General features: G+C 35.3%; 1 protein-coding gene across 1 annotated transcript; it reads left to right on the top strand.

Moving 5' to 3' along the window:
* Positions 1 to 1,322: 1,322 nt before the first annotated feature.
* Positions 1,323 to 13,188, top strand: RBP2 (retinol binding protein 2). Its single transcript, XM_009928678.2, has 4 exons — positions 1,323 to 1,489; positions 7,243 to 7,421; positions 10,497 to 10,598; positions 12,275 to 13,188. Exons 1-4 carry the CDS (start codon positions 1,417 to 1,419, stop codon positions 12,326 to 12,328), a joined length of 408 nt encoding a protein of 135 aa, XP_009926980.1. The 5' UTR covers positions 1,323 to 1,416; the 3' UTR covers positions 12,329 to 13,188.
* Positions 13,189 to 13,567: the final 379 nt, after the last annotated feature.

Here is a 13,567-nt window from a genome sequence, read left to right as displayed (position 1 = left end):
TTTCCATGGGAAGACTGGTCTATAGACAAACTATACTCTACAGTTAAGAATGCAGATATCTTCCTATATGCATTCATACAGGAATTCACCTAACTTCAACTTTCAGTCACTGCAGTTCCTTGAGCCTTTCTCCAATGCCTGATTGAAAACCCTCTTCATATCTCCTGTAAGTATAGATCAAGATACTTCTTTTCCTTCTTAAATTAGTTCCTTAATTATCACACAAAGGCATTTTAAGAACTTAGCTCCCAGAAACTCTCAACTTTTTTTAGTTTTTTCTTTTTTAATCCCTGTATAATTTTTCAGCATTTGTGGAATTTTACATTAGATTTTAACAAAGTGAAAGCATACAGAAAACATTGGAAGATCAGTAACACTTCAATTTACTTATTTCTGAGTTGGAGTTCTAGACCTTAATACTTTTCTAGTAAAATTTTTAGTAATATTTCCTTTTAAAAAAAGAGAGAGAGAAAGAAAAGGAAGGCATTTTGGAATCCTGATCACTTCAATTATTCTATCTGTAGACCCATCTGTAATTTATCTTGACTAATTAAAGCCAAAGAATTTAAAACCTTAACTTATATTAATTTGCTTTTAGTGTTTACTTTAAATTCTGATAATACACATCCAAATTCTACATTCAGGCACAGTCTGAACTTATTTGCACAACTGAAATCTGTGCTTTTCCCCACAACAATGGATGAAAAATATCTTTCTAACACAAACTGCTATGTTTCAGGGTAATTAAAAAATCATTTTTAGGGTAGGATTGATACTAATTATGATTGATTTCCATTTACTTTACATTTGCTAAACTTGCTGTTAAATTAAAACAAAAATATGGAAGTGCAGTTGGTATAAGTGCAGCTATTGGTATATAGATATTTTGAAAATCAAAGGAAAACAAAAACATTTTCAACAGAAATATTCCTTTTTCTGCCCTGCTTTGGATTTGTTGCACATTCAAGACTTCCATCAATTTTAAATGGGAGTTCTGGATGTGTCAGCTCTGTAAGACTTGTTCTTCATAGGGAAATGTGACACATAGAAAGGAAATGAAAAAGAAAATTCACCTTGGAAACTTTAACTGGGTTGTACAATTTGCCACTGTGTTCAATATATTTCAAAGGTATCCCATAATAGCTAGTAGTTCTTTACAAAGGTCACTGTAAAATCATATCCTGTGTTACCACATATTTCAGAAAGTGTTCCTTGTCTGCCAGCTGTTAACTGAACTTTGTTAATGAAGGCAAAGTTTTCTAGGGTTATCACGCTGACCCTTAAACTGTATTATCTAGAAAACCATAAACCTTATAAAAAAAGATATGACAAGGTGTATAAAACATTCTCTTAGCAGATCCTGCCTGCTTCCAGCCTCACCTTTTGATCTGAAGTTGGTTTTAAGCTCTTGCCACCATGCCTGCTGATTACAATGGGACGTGGGAAATGGAAACTAATGAAAACTTTGAAGGCTACATGGTTGCTTTAGGTAAATGAAAAAAAATACTAACTGTATAGAGATAAAATGTTTCAATTATAAGTAAAATCCTTCTAAAAATTAATAAGACTACTTCTGTAATGTGCGTTGTGGCATAAGGGTTTCTGCCAATCACATTAAAAATCAAGTAATTGTAATGTACTTATAATTACAATGATCTAAGTATATAAGCAAAAGAAGACTTGTAGCCAAAGATATTAGTCTTTATTTAGATAAGTGAAAAAACAGATACAGATAAGGGGAAAAAAAAAAACCAACAGGCTTTCAGATACAGAAGCTCTTTTTTATTCCTGGTATATACGTACTGTAACAGTCAAGCCACATCTTCGTTAGCTCTGTTAAAGAGGAATGGGTTCTTCTATATCAGTAAAGCAACAACAGTATTTAGTACTTAATTAGAACTTTGAACTAGTAGACATTATATGTACCAGTTGCATGGTAAAAGCGATAAAAGCCTTTAAAAACATTTAAAGATAAATGGGCAGATATTTCTGACAATTTTTGTGGGAATCATCCTTACACAGCAAGGCAATTTAGGTCACAGAATTTCTTGAACATATGTTTACATGGTTAACTAAGCTTAATTTCACTTTGCTACGACCATCGTTGACGACAACAGAATACATGTACATGCAAAAGAGATGTTCCGCTCTTTAGGCGACTTTCACTTACTGCTTTGTTAGCTTCTTTATCATAAGAAGCCTGATAGCTACAGTTTTTGTATCCATTTTATAGGATATTAAGCATACTCTTTGTAGATGCTAGAATACCAAAACACTGTTAACTGAATGTCAGCATATCCTTGTCAGTTCATATTAAGATCAAGTTTATGTTGTTTGTAGATTTATTTTTCTCCACACTGACAGACTCAATTTTTGTAATGACTGGAGATAATTTTATGAGAGAAATGTCTTCTTTTGCTGCACCTATTATTTTCAATATAAATTGCCTTTCAAGCATTTTTGTTCTCATAAAGGCACAAACTTTTCTCCAGGTCAAGTAGTGTGCAGGAAATCCTTCCTCTACTTCGGTTAGCAAAGATGTAGATCTTTAATTGGCTGAAAAGAAGAAATAATAGAAGACATCAACATTCCTCGAGAATTTCTTCAGTACACTCTGGATTGGCATTGAAAGAACAGTTACCACCTTTCCACCACTGCACTAACATAGCTGCATTCCAAAAACAACAAAAAATATGGGAGTTAAATTTATACATGCATGAGAAGTGTATTCTTTAGAATCGGGAATCGTCTCCCAGCTCTACTACATCACAGATGAAGGGCATAAAGGACCATTGTTTCCTTACGACATATGATGTCTATAAAACTTACACAAGAAAAGTAGTCATTAGAGTTGGCTAATATGACCTAGATTGGAGGAGTCTGTCTGGCGCTGAATCATAAATTAGCATGTGGCAAAAATCAAACCTGTATTTTATTTTTATGCTTAAAATGGATAGCCCTCAGGAGCCTGACTGGGTCTCTATGCACTTCTCATTCCCAGATGTCTCATTGTTTTCTATCTAGTGGTCATTGATTTCTATCTCCTGTTCAGCATTTGCTCTTCTTATTTCTCTGCCTTTCTACAGTAGCTGACACCACTGTAACAGTGATGATGATAAAGAGTGATGCTGATTCTTTTTCAGGTCAAAGTACCTTGCACTTTTCATTAGAAGTCAAGATCAGACTTGTGGCTTCTTGTGCTTTGTTCAAAAGGTGTTGTGTCAAGTTAATGGAGATCTAAAGAACTTGTTTGCTCAGATTCCAAAATATTGACTTGCAAAGATGTAGATAATAAAAACAATTCAGTGGTTCAAAATCAATGAGTACACTGTATAGCCATCTTCCACAAGATAAGAAAATGTATTTGTTAAGAAGAAGAGTCTAACACATGGAAGGTAATCAGGTAATTAAATCTAAAAATTTCCAAGTAATTCTCAATATCTACACTAGTGACTGACTTAGGGATAACTACCACAAAATCCTTAACTGAGATGAAAAATTTGATGCTTAAACTATTTTCTACTAGTTTTACTCTCATCAAAGAATCTTAACCCTAACTTGTTTAGCTGTTTAGATTGAAATAGAAGAAATACACAAAATAACATAAACTCTCATCATTATTCAACAACAATTGAAAATAGCTATAATTTCCTCAAAGCTTCAACTCTCTTAAGAGAGAAAGGCAAGTTTCACTATTCATAGTTTTTAGCCTTTGCATTTATGGAGAAAAGCTCAAGAGTGTTAGGAAAGTCTGTAAATACTATACACATACATCTGCGAGGTACAAAAAGAAATCCTTTTTAAAAAATAAGAATGGTTAAGCCAGTATCATGAATTTCAGGAGAAACATACACACTAACTGAAGTGATTTGAGTGCTGGGGTTTGACAGTTATGCATAAAGATTTCAGCATTAAATATGCCAACTGCAAGTGAGCCATGGGGCCTGTTGGTCTGGATGATACTTAAGTCAACTCCTAGCTGTCACAAATTGACTATTCCAGGCCATCTGCGTCTACCTCAGGCTTCTCTCACTGCCTACCTCAGCTTCTGATCTTACCTACAATTCTTGCCTCTAGCCCAATTCTCTCTGCTTTGGCTGTGCTTCAGTCCTGTCTCAGCAATTTGCTCCAAGGCCTGGCCTACTTTTGTGGGGTGTTACTCTGACCACCAGTCAATGATGGTCATCCTGCTCTAGTTCTGCCTTGCTTGTAGTGATATATTTCATCACATTTAATAACTCTCTTTTGATAATTATCTTGATAAAGATCTCTTTACTTCTTAGGTTAATTCCTTCCTTGTTTTTTAGGATGCAAATTAAACACTTGTGGTGCACTTATTTCCTTTCCAAAAGGATTTGTAATCATGGTGATATCTTGGTTGTAGTGACCATCTCATTATTGTTCCTTTCTTCCCTGCCAGGGTATCAGTGGATGAGATTCTTGTATTGTTTATTTCAGTTGATCTATAACATTTCACTTGTGCTTGTCTTAAATTCAGGAAAAATGTTAGGGAAAAGGATACCAGTTGTTAATAACATGCATTTCTTTGAATTTTAATTTATCCACTGTAGAATTTAAACTGTGATTTTAACTTAAATTCAATAAGAATTTAGTGTCTAACTGTCATAATACAAATATTAATTTTATCAGCTTTAAAATAAACTTTAATTATTATCATCCTTATATTCTGATCCTTTTATAATAAGTAATACATTTTCCAATTTTATAATTCTTTCTGTACCATAAATGCTAGCATGAACTGGTCTACAGCAGTTCCTCATTGCATATCAGTGGCATCCTTAGAACCATTTCAGTCAGTGGATAAATTATGACTTTGTTATTATTAAATCAAGTGGATTTTTGATCCTTTTCTGATCTTATGTATCCCCATGGAAATTGGGAGAAAAATGGATGGATTCAGTCTACAGTGGGGTTTGGACTACAGGCATCCAATACTGGGAAGCCTGCTTAAAAAAAGGTAGTAACAGTTCATGTAAAGAACAATAAAAGAACTTGACCCACTTAATAGCCTGAAACAAAGCAAGAGGAAGAATGTATTAGAATAAGGAATGCAATATAGATGTATTTTTCCTGGGAAATACTTCGATTCATTGCCTACGCTGGACAGACTGTACTAGATAGGTACTCACTTAACTTTCTGATAAAATTTTCAAACTACTTTCCCAATAGGAATACCAGCAACTGGTTGGGGTGAAGGAGCTATTTGCACCAGTTGTCTGGATCTGGCCCTTCATAAGCACATCATGGGGTTTTGTGTATACATCCTATATATACTATAAGTTATACTAATTAAAAACTGCCAATGTATTAGCAAAAAAAAACAACACCAAAAACAATGCAAAGGTACATATGGCTATAGGTGATTCTCAGAATGGAAAGAAATTACATGGAAAGGGTGAAAAGATATTCTTCTGCTCTGTTTCTCACAATTTTACATGTGGTCGATATTTGAAGTATTAAAGTGCTCAGGTTAAAAGCACACTGAGATTTTGGGTTTTTTAAATTCATCCATCCTTTTAATTAATGTATATGCATTTCTATACTTTAATTAAAGAATAGTTTTGCCCTTTAAGCCAGAAACTTTGATTTTATCATAAACATGTTACAAAGTATTTTAATCTACTGTAATAGAACAATATATCATTTTTATTGCTTGTATTGTTCAAAATGCAGTTATGAAAAACATGCTTTAATAAAACCTCCCCTGATTTTTCTCCAGGAGCTACAAGACTAATATACTAGACAGAAATAGCATTTCTTTAGAAGTCTAGACACTTTTTTTCCTCAGAGAGAACTAAATTTTATGTTACTTGGCTATAAATCAGACCCAGAGATACCTTTAATCTACCACAGCAGATAAAATATACCTAAGAAGTCTTGAATATAAATACTGAACAAGAACATTATTCCCCATGTTAAAAAGTCACAATTTTTTTCAAGCCAATCCTCTTACTCAACTCGATTAGTACTTCACAAGTAGTATAATGAATCTACCAAAAGAAAAAGGGCTCCATTAGTATGTGGCATTGCTGAGCTGACAATGATTAACTCACATGCAAAACCACTAAAGGACGGTTAACAAATCAAAACGATTTTTCAATCTCTTGCAGAAACATGTGAGATTATTTCATTTGCATATAGCACCATAATAAGATTCACTGCCAGCTGGTCAGAAATATTTATTGCAGATGGTAATGCAGCTGGCATTAGGTGGATTGTCTGGGGCAAACTGTCATCATCGTAAAATATATTCTCCTTTTGGTAACTTTCAATGCATTTAGTTGCAAGCAGTTGTTTACATTATAATGTTAGTCTTCATCATGAACAAAAAGGATGTTAAGGAGATCAGTATTGCATAAAATGTTGACAGAATATAAAACAGGAACTGTCAAATGTTGTAGTTTGATACTTTCTTGACTTTTGACTTTGAATTTGTCTCCCATCTAAACTATGATTTATTTCTGTGTCTGCTGTCTAACAATAATGGATGTCAGGCTTTTATTTGTTTCTTTTTTATTCATTAGTATAATTTTCATTATTTTTAAATTAATTAATTAACCTCTTGTATACTCCCACAGACTACAGGTTCATCATAAAAGTAACATGCCAAAATCCCCTTGATTACATACTCATTCTAACATGCTTATTTTCTGAAAGGGAATATTATTCTGAGATGCTTCTTTTGGGGATGGCCAACATTTGTAACCGTGCAGGACACATACCAGTACCCTCGTATACCTAAGAGCTACATGATTTACACTACATGCTTAGAAAAGGGAAGGAGTCCCAAGCATAAGATGATAATAGCGCTCCTGATATCCCACTGCTTTGTGTGTGAGTGAGGCCAAAAAGGCAATGGTCAGTCTTAATAGCTCTTGTTGTTTCACATTCTCCAAAAAAAATGGAGATTCGGGTGATTTAACATGCCAGCATCTATTCACTACTGGTTGTATGTTGTAGCTCTGCTCACAACATTCCCACAGATATCCTGTTAATAAATAAATTTATAATCAGTGGAAGATCCTCAAATTGAAAGTCTACTTGCAAACACGAGATTATTTTTATTTGAAATTATCTTTTTCTCTGCAAAATGTTGCAGGTAAAAGCATCGTTTGTGGAACTATGATTTCTACTATGTGTAAATATAAGTGCTGTAGGTTTTTATTTTTGGTAACAAATATTGGAATTTTCATTGTGATACTCTCTTCTGGTTTTTGGCAGATATTGATTTTGCAACTCGTAAGATTGCAAAACACTTGAAACAAACAAAGGAGATTATTCAAGATGGAAATAATTTTAAAACAAAAACAATCAGTACTTTCAGAAACTATGAACTGGATTACACTGTGGGAGTGGAGTTTGAAGAACATACCAAGGGACTGGATAACCGAGTGGTAAAGGTAAAAATTTGCTACCTGATATCTGTTCACACCACAGTCAGCACCAGAAGTGAGCAGTTCCAAAAATCAGCTGAATACATGACAAAAAAAACCCTCATATTTTACAGACAGGAGAGGATTTTTAAAAAGCAGAAATAATTTGCATCTTGAGACAGTTTTCTTTCCTGCTACAAGCATTTATTATAAATGCAAATCAGGATGGTTATTCAGATATGTGAGGACAGTCATTAATTACATGTTTTTCTAGTAGGGGATTTTTCCAGCTTTTCTATGATACACTTTTATGTATTTAGAAAGTAGCAAAACTGTATTTTTACCAGTGTTCTCTTCCTTAATGAAACTGTAAATTCATCCCTTTGAATTTAGGACTTCCTCTATGTCAATGTAAATTTTCAGTTCTGAATGGCTAGGTTCACATAGTATTTTTCATCTGAGTCCGCTCAACTTCAGTTGGACAGTTTAACAGTTGGGCACTGTTAAAAATAAACCTGCACTCAGCTATTAACCTTAAAGGAGCTTCAAGAAGGGACAAGAAAAAGACATGAGCCAAAGCTATCACTGATTCAGGTGGCAGGCCTATCAGCAGTGGTAGACAGGCAAGGAGGCCCAGCAGTGCACGCTTTAATATCCTTAGGATCATAGGAGTAACTTGAGCTCAAAATACCCCTAGGAAACTGTGGGCATAGGTTCAGACACCTTTCAGTGATGTACATGGACAAGTAACATTTGAATCAAGGACCATATTGTGTGTTAGCCCACGCCCTACCTCCTGTGACAGACAGAGTCAACTAGTAAGTCTGTTCCTGTGAGGCATTCAAACAAGACTGTATCAGGGAAGTCAGTGAGTAAAAGAATATATATGAGCACTAATTAAATTCACTTACTGAATTCAGCTTCATGTTTCTGTATCAATACTGCTTCTGTTTTACTCTATTCTCACCCCTAAAAAACTTAAGCAATATTTTCAAAGGTAGAAAAGCCAGTAGATCTTCCATTGACTGTCCCCTTCAGAGTCTTGCTACTCTTGCATCACCTGTGTCATTGTCATCATTCACTGAATCTACCCATTAACTCTTCTGCCAATTACCACAGTTTTGTTCTTTCACTTAGCTCTCAGTTCTCTTGCTCTTCTCCAAATATATGCTGTCTTTTCCATCAGTATCTTCTCAATAAAGAAGGTTTCAGAACTTGTCGCCAAACTCTGAGAAGCTGAGATCAAAGCTCACTGTCAACAAGACCTGTTTTGTTTTGGCAGTTGCCACAGGAAATTGGCAGCATAAAGGACATGTTTACATTTAAACTCACATCAACCTTCACTGGAGTGGCACAAATTTAACAGAAGACATTGTTTATGCACTGTGGATCATTTTTCATTCTCAAGCTAACTTTGTGCAGTGTAATCCCTATGATTTCTTCCAAATTATTTCTTAATCACAGTCCTGCAAGCCATCAAATAATACGACCCTTTTTTTTCCCAGTATCTTGAATATCCCTATCTCTAAATTTTCTTCCTATCACTTCCTCCAGTGAGCACTGGGTGGGACATATTCCTGTGACAGAGTTTATGCTTTAAAACATTGCTCCCACATCTCTTTAGATCACTTGAAGGCATTACTAACGATCTAAGGACTCATTAGTTGCATCACTCCTTAAATCCATAGACTAATGCTCCTCTAGTGCTCTTCAGCACTATCAAAGCCATTGCCTTTCTGTGAAGAATCATTTCACCTGCAGACTGTCCTCTTCATTATCAATTATTTGGATGGAAGGAAGGAAGGAAACAGCTTGTCCAACTATAACCCTACGTGGTTTAATCACTTTTGCCTAATATTCTTTTCTAAACAAATTATATCATTTGTTTCTAACAAGAGGAGAAGGAAAAAGGAAGCATGTCATCCCATTATTCTCTGGACTGCTCTAAAAGAATTTTCTAGTCACTTTATTAACAAAACAATGCCTCAAACACATTGAAGTTAGATGAAGGTAATAAAACTGCTAGGCAACATTTAAATGTAAAGAGGGCATGGATAATTTAAAGAGCATGTAGCTTAAAAATTCTGTAAATAAGAAAGAAGTTAAATGAAATGGAATGAGTTTTGTCTCGTTATTAATAGAAAGCTCACTCATAAGAGAAATATATCATCCACTGCTAAACTAGAAAACGAATTAAGCTCCCAATACTCTTGGAGCTTTTTAATAACTGAACTTCCAGTGCCTGTAACTGGTCTCTGATGAGGATTTGCCTATGATAAATAGTTAAATGTCTCCCCACAGTACAATGGTTCAAATCCAGAACAATTCAAAGTTGCTTTGAATGTACTGTAGCGCATCTGAGTAGAGAATTTAGCCTGTAAAGAGAACTCTTTCTTACAGAAATGGTCCTGCTCCTGGAAAAGAATCAGCATACCCAATACCCTGTTTATTAGTGATAGACTCTGAATCACACCAACTCATTAAATGCTTGAGGATAGAAGGGACCTCTTGATATCACCTAGTCCAACCCCTCTGCTCAAGCAGGTTAACTAGAGCACGTTGTCCAGCTTATGATCATATTTCTTTAAAGGTCTTTTGTGAAAGTGCATGAAAATATATAAATAAATTTATTGCATGAGATGATATTAATATATACCTCCTCTTGTTATTTTATGCAGAGCTAGAAAAGGCGTTAGCACTGCATTAGTTGGTATAAGCCCCCCTTCACTCATGAAACCTTATAATCTTTTTATTAATGGCTGTAGACGGAAAGAAAGGAAAAATACAATTTGCATACATTGCACAAGACTCTTTTAATTCACTCGGCAATTCACTAGTTAGTATGAACACTATATTCATGTATGTGAAGAAATACATGGAAATGACAACAAAGCACTGTAAAAGTTTCACATCAAAACGCTCTTGTCATCTTGAACACTTTCAGGTTTTGGTTGAATGGTTGTTTGGGGGTTTTTTAGGAGGAAGATGGGAAATGGTAGGAAGCAACTGTAGTTGTGTCTTCTCATTGTTTGATTGAGCTTGTTTTCATATATTTATAAACTTCTCGTTAAAATATCTGAATTAATTATCTGATTCATGCAGACCCTAGTGACGTGGGATGGCGACAAACTGATATGTGTTCAGAAAGGTGAAAAGAAAAACAGGGGCTGGAAGCACTGGATTGAAGGAGACTTACTGCATCTGGTAAGGGCTGCTATACAGATACATAGCACGCTACTGAGACTGCAACAAGTACAGTTTTTCCATTTCAAAGGATTTGTTACTTGTTCTAGTTAGAACCATCTTTATTTAGACAGCTCTGATCTCCAAACTCTAAGGAAATCCCCCCTCTGCTACGACTCAGGAATGCTCAATTTCTTTCCACCTGCTCCCAATTAAGTCATAACCCTGCAGTGGTTTTTTTGCTCCAGTCCACTGCCCTCCAGCTATTAACCCTTCTTGTTACATTGCACCTCTAACATCATCTTGTTCTTATATAATCACTGGCAGGAAAAAAAAAATCCCAAACAAACAAACAAAAAAAAAACAAAAACCAACAAGCATGGGACAGATTGCAAGAAAAATATTGATTTTTGTTCTGAAAAAGGCACTATGAAATTTTAGCATACGATGCTGTAATACAAATCAGAAACCACTGGATACTCAAGGGGATCCTGCAAACGACCTACACTGCAATTATTTTGTGCTAGTACAATTAAAAAGTCAAAACATTCAAACATCTGTGTTAGTAAGCTGGAGCCCAAAGATAAATGAGGTGAGTCCAAGAGAGGCCAGAAGAGTCTGTGCAGGAAATAAGCAGTCAGTGAAGTCCAAAAATATTTCAAAATAATAGATACATAATGATAATGATTCCAGAGTTTCTTGGGAGAGCAATCAAGAAATGGGCATGATAATGTTGGATAGTGCAATAGGTGGGTGCAGAAAGATTATGGAGAAGAGCTCATTGTTCTATCTCATGATTTGCATCCAGATATCTACTCCTTCACAAGTTTACCCTACAGATAGTTGGTATAGTCAGCCACATTGCCTCAAGTCTGTATGCTTGAAAGGTCAAAGTAATGAATTAAAAAACACTCTCTGCCACCTAACTAAAATCCAACTGTCCAGTACACTTTTTCAACCCTATTTTAACACATATTCAAAAACTGACCTAACACAGGTTCTACGTGCTGGCACCAGGATTCTCAGGCTGACTGGTGGAACAGAGAGACCAAGTAGATTCTTAGAACAGTCTTCAGAAACTCTGTTGTGAGTTTGGCCAGTTGCTGGCCAAAAAGCCAGTTTCAGCTCACTTCAAAGTCTTATTTGGCACAGGAAAGCTGGCTTATCAGAAGACTAACCAAACCGACTGCATTGCAATGTGCAGGTGTGACAACCTTTAAGAGGTCAGCTGCAACACTGGGCAAAAACGGTGTATTGTTCTGGCCCTTGAAAAATGGCAGGGCACATCTCTGAAGCACATGTCCTCATCTTTTTAAAGCATCCTCCATTTTTTTTTTTTAATTTCCTTGTTTCATCACTTCTTATGAATTATGAGGTAACATGTGAATTATAAACTATAACAGTATATTGTTTCAATAACAGAGCATGAAAAAGCCCTGCATTAAAGAGCAATTTTTATGCATTTTTCATGTTTATTCTTCTTAGAGCTCAATTCAAGTGTCAAAATCTAATTACTGCAACATGTGATGTGTGCCTGCTGATTGATTACATAAAATACAATATTCTTTCTGTTCTCTTTTTCATAAGTGTATCTTTTTAATGCTGTGGCTCAGCTGCAGTAATTTCTGGTGGGATCTGCTGTGTATGCAAAATAAACTTTTACCACTATATACTTACTAATTGTTTTACTACTGTAGGAACTGACATGTGAAGACCAGGTGTGCCATCAGATATTTAAGAAGAAAAACTAAAATTGACCAGAAAGCTACCCAGATCATCATCACACTATTATGCTGTTATGTTTTGTCTAAAAAGAAGAACCGAGCCAGATTTGCAATAATTCTTTGACACTGCTATGTGAATGTATTTTGTTCCTGTTTATGGAAGGAAACACATTTTATAGAAATAACATCAAACAGTTACAAACATCATAAATTACTTTGACTTTCAGTCTGGAGTTAAATAAAAGTAATTGTCTTTCAAATAATGCTTTCCTACATCTTTGCAATCATTTCCAGAGGAATGTCCTTTAGCAACAAGGCTGAAAATTAACAGTCACAATTATCGCAACCACAGTATATCTCTCCACAGTGCTGTAATATCTTAATATATTTGGATGACTGAGTAAAATTGGACATTCATTGGACTGTTTCTGTTTAATTTAGTCCTGGATCACTAAGTCCACAGTTTCTGGCAGCAGAATGGCTCACTGAACATGATACATGGCCTTTCACATGTAGGTTATTCATTTGAATTTGGCCCAGGTCTATACCTGCTAGTAGTTATCACCTGATGAATGTCTCATGGCCAATGTGATATGGTGTAGCTCCTTAATACAGTCCTAACTTGGATCACTGAGAATGCTGCTAACCTCCAGCTAGAAATGGCATCCACTAATAATCCTAGTGAAGAAATACACTGTTTGAAGCAAACTCTACATTCAAGAGTTGCTCCATGATGTGAAAACTAAGGCATACTTATGGCTATAAGAGGAAAACTGCAGAGTATACACAGATTGCATGTACCCTGTGCATGTACCCTAAAGAATACCCAGCATGCTGCAATCTTCAACTTGTACCTACCTTTCAGAGACTTTAAAAAGAAAAGTCATTTCCATACAATGTTTCTTAGTTTTATTTAGGGTTTTGCAAAAGAATTCATGTTCTTTGCTAAAGGCAAGTTTAAGTTAACCATGGATGGTGACCACTACTTCAGTAGATGGAAACTGAAATTATTCAACAAAATGTGTGCACATGTTCCACAGAACTGAAGAAGGGCTTGTATGCTCAAAAGCTCATCTGTTTTTTTCCCAACTGTATGAATTATTCTAATAAAATATACTGTCTTTCCTACAACCTTGTCTTGCAGATATATAAACTTTCACATAAGCTTTATCACCATTTCAATTCCCTCCATAGGGGTCCAGAGGCCACTCCACAGGAGGAGTGGAAATTCACTAAAGAGATCAGTGGTAGGGAATTAGAGAAAAG

Source organism: Haliaeetus albicilla, chromosome 9, assembly GCF_947461875.1.
Source record: "Haliaeetus albicilla chromosome 9, bHalAlb1.1, whole genome shotgun sequence".
NCBI classification, from domain to species: Eukaryota; Metazoa; Chordata; class Aves; order Accipitriformes; family Accipitridae; genus Haliaeetus; species Haliaeetus albicilla.
Note: the sequence above shows the minus strand (reverse complement) of the source record. Positions and strands in the feature narration are given on the sequence as shown.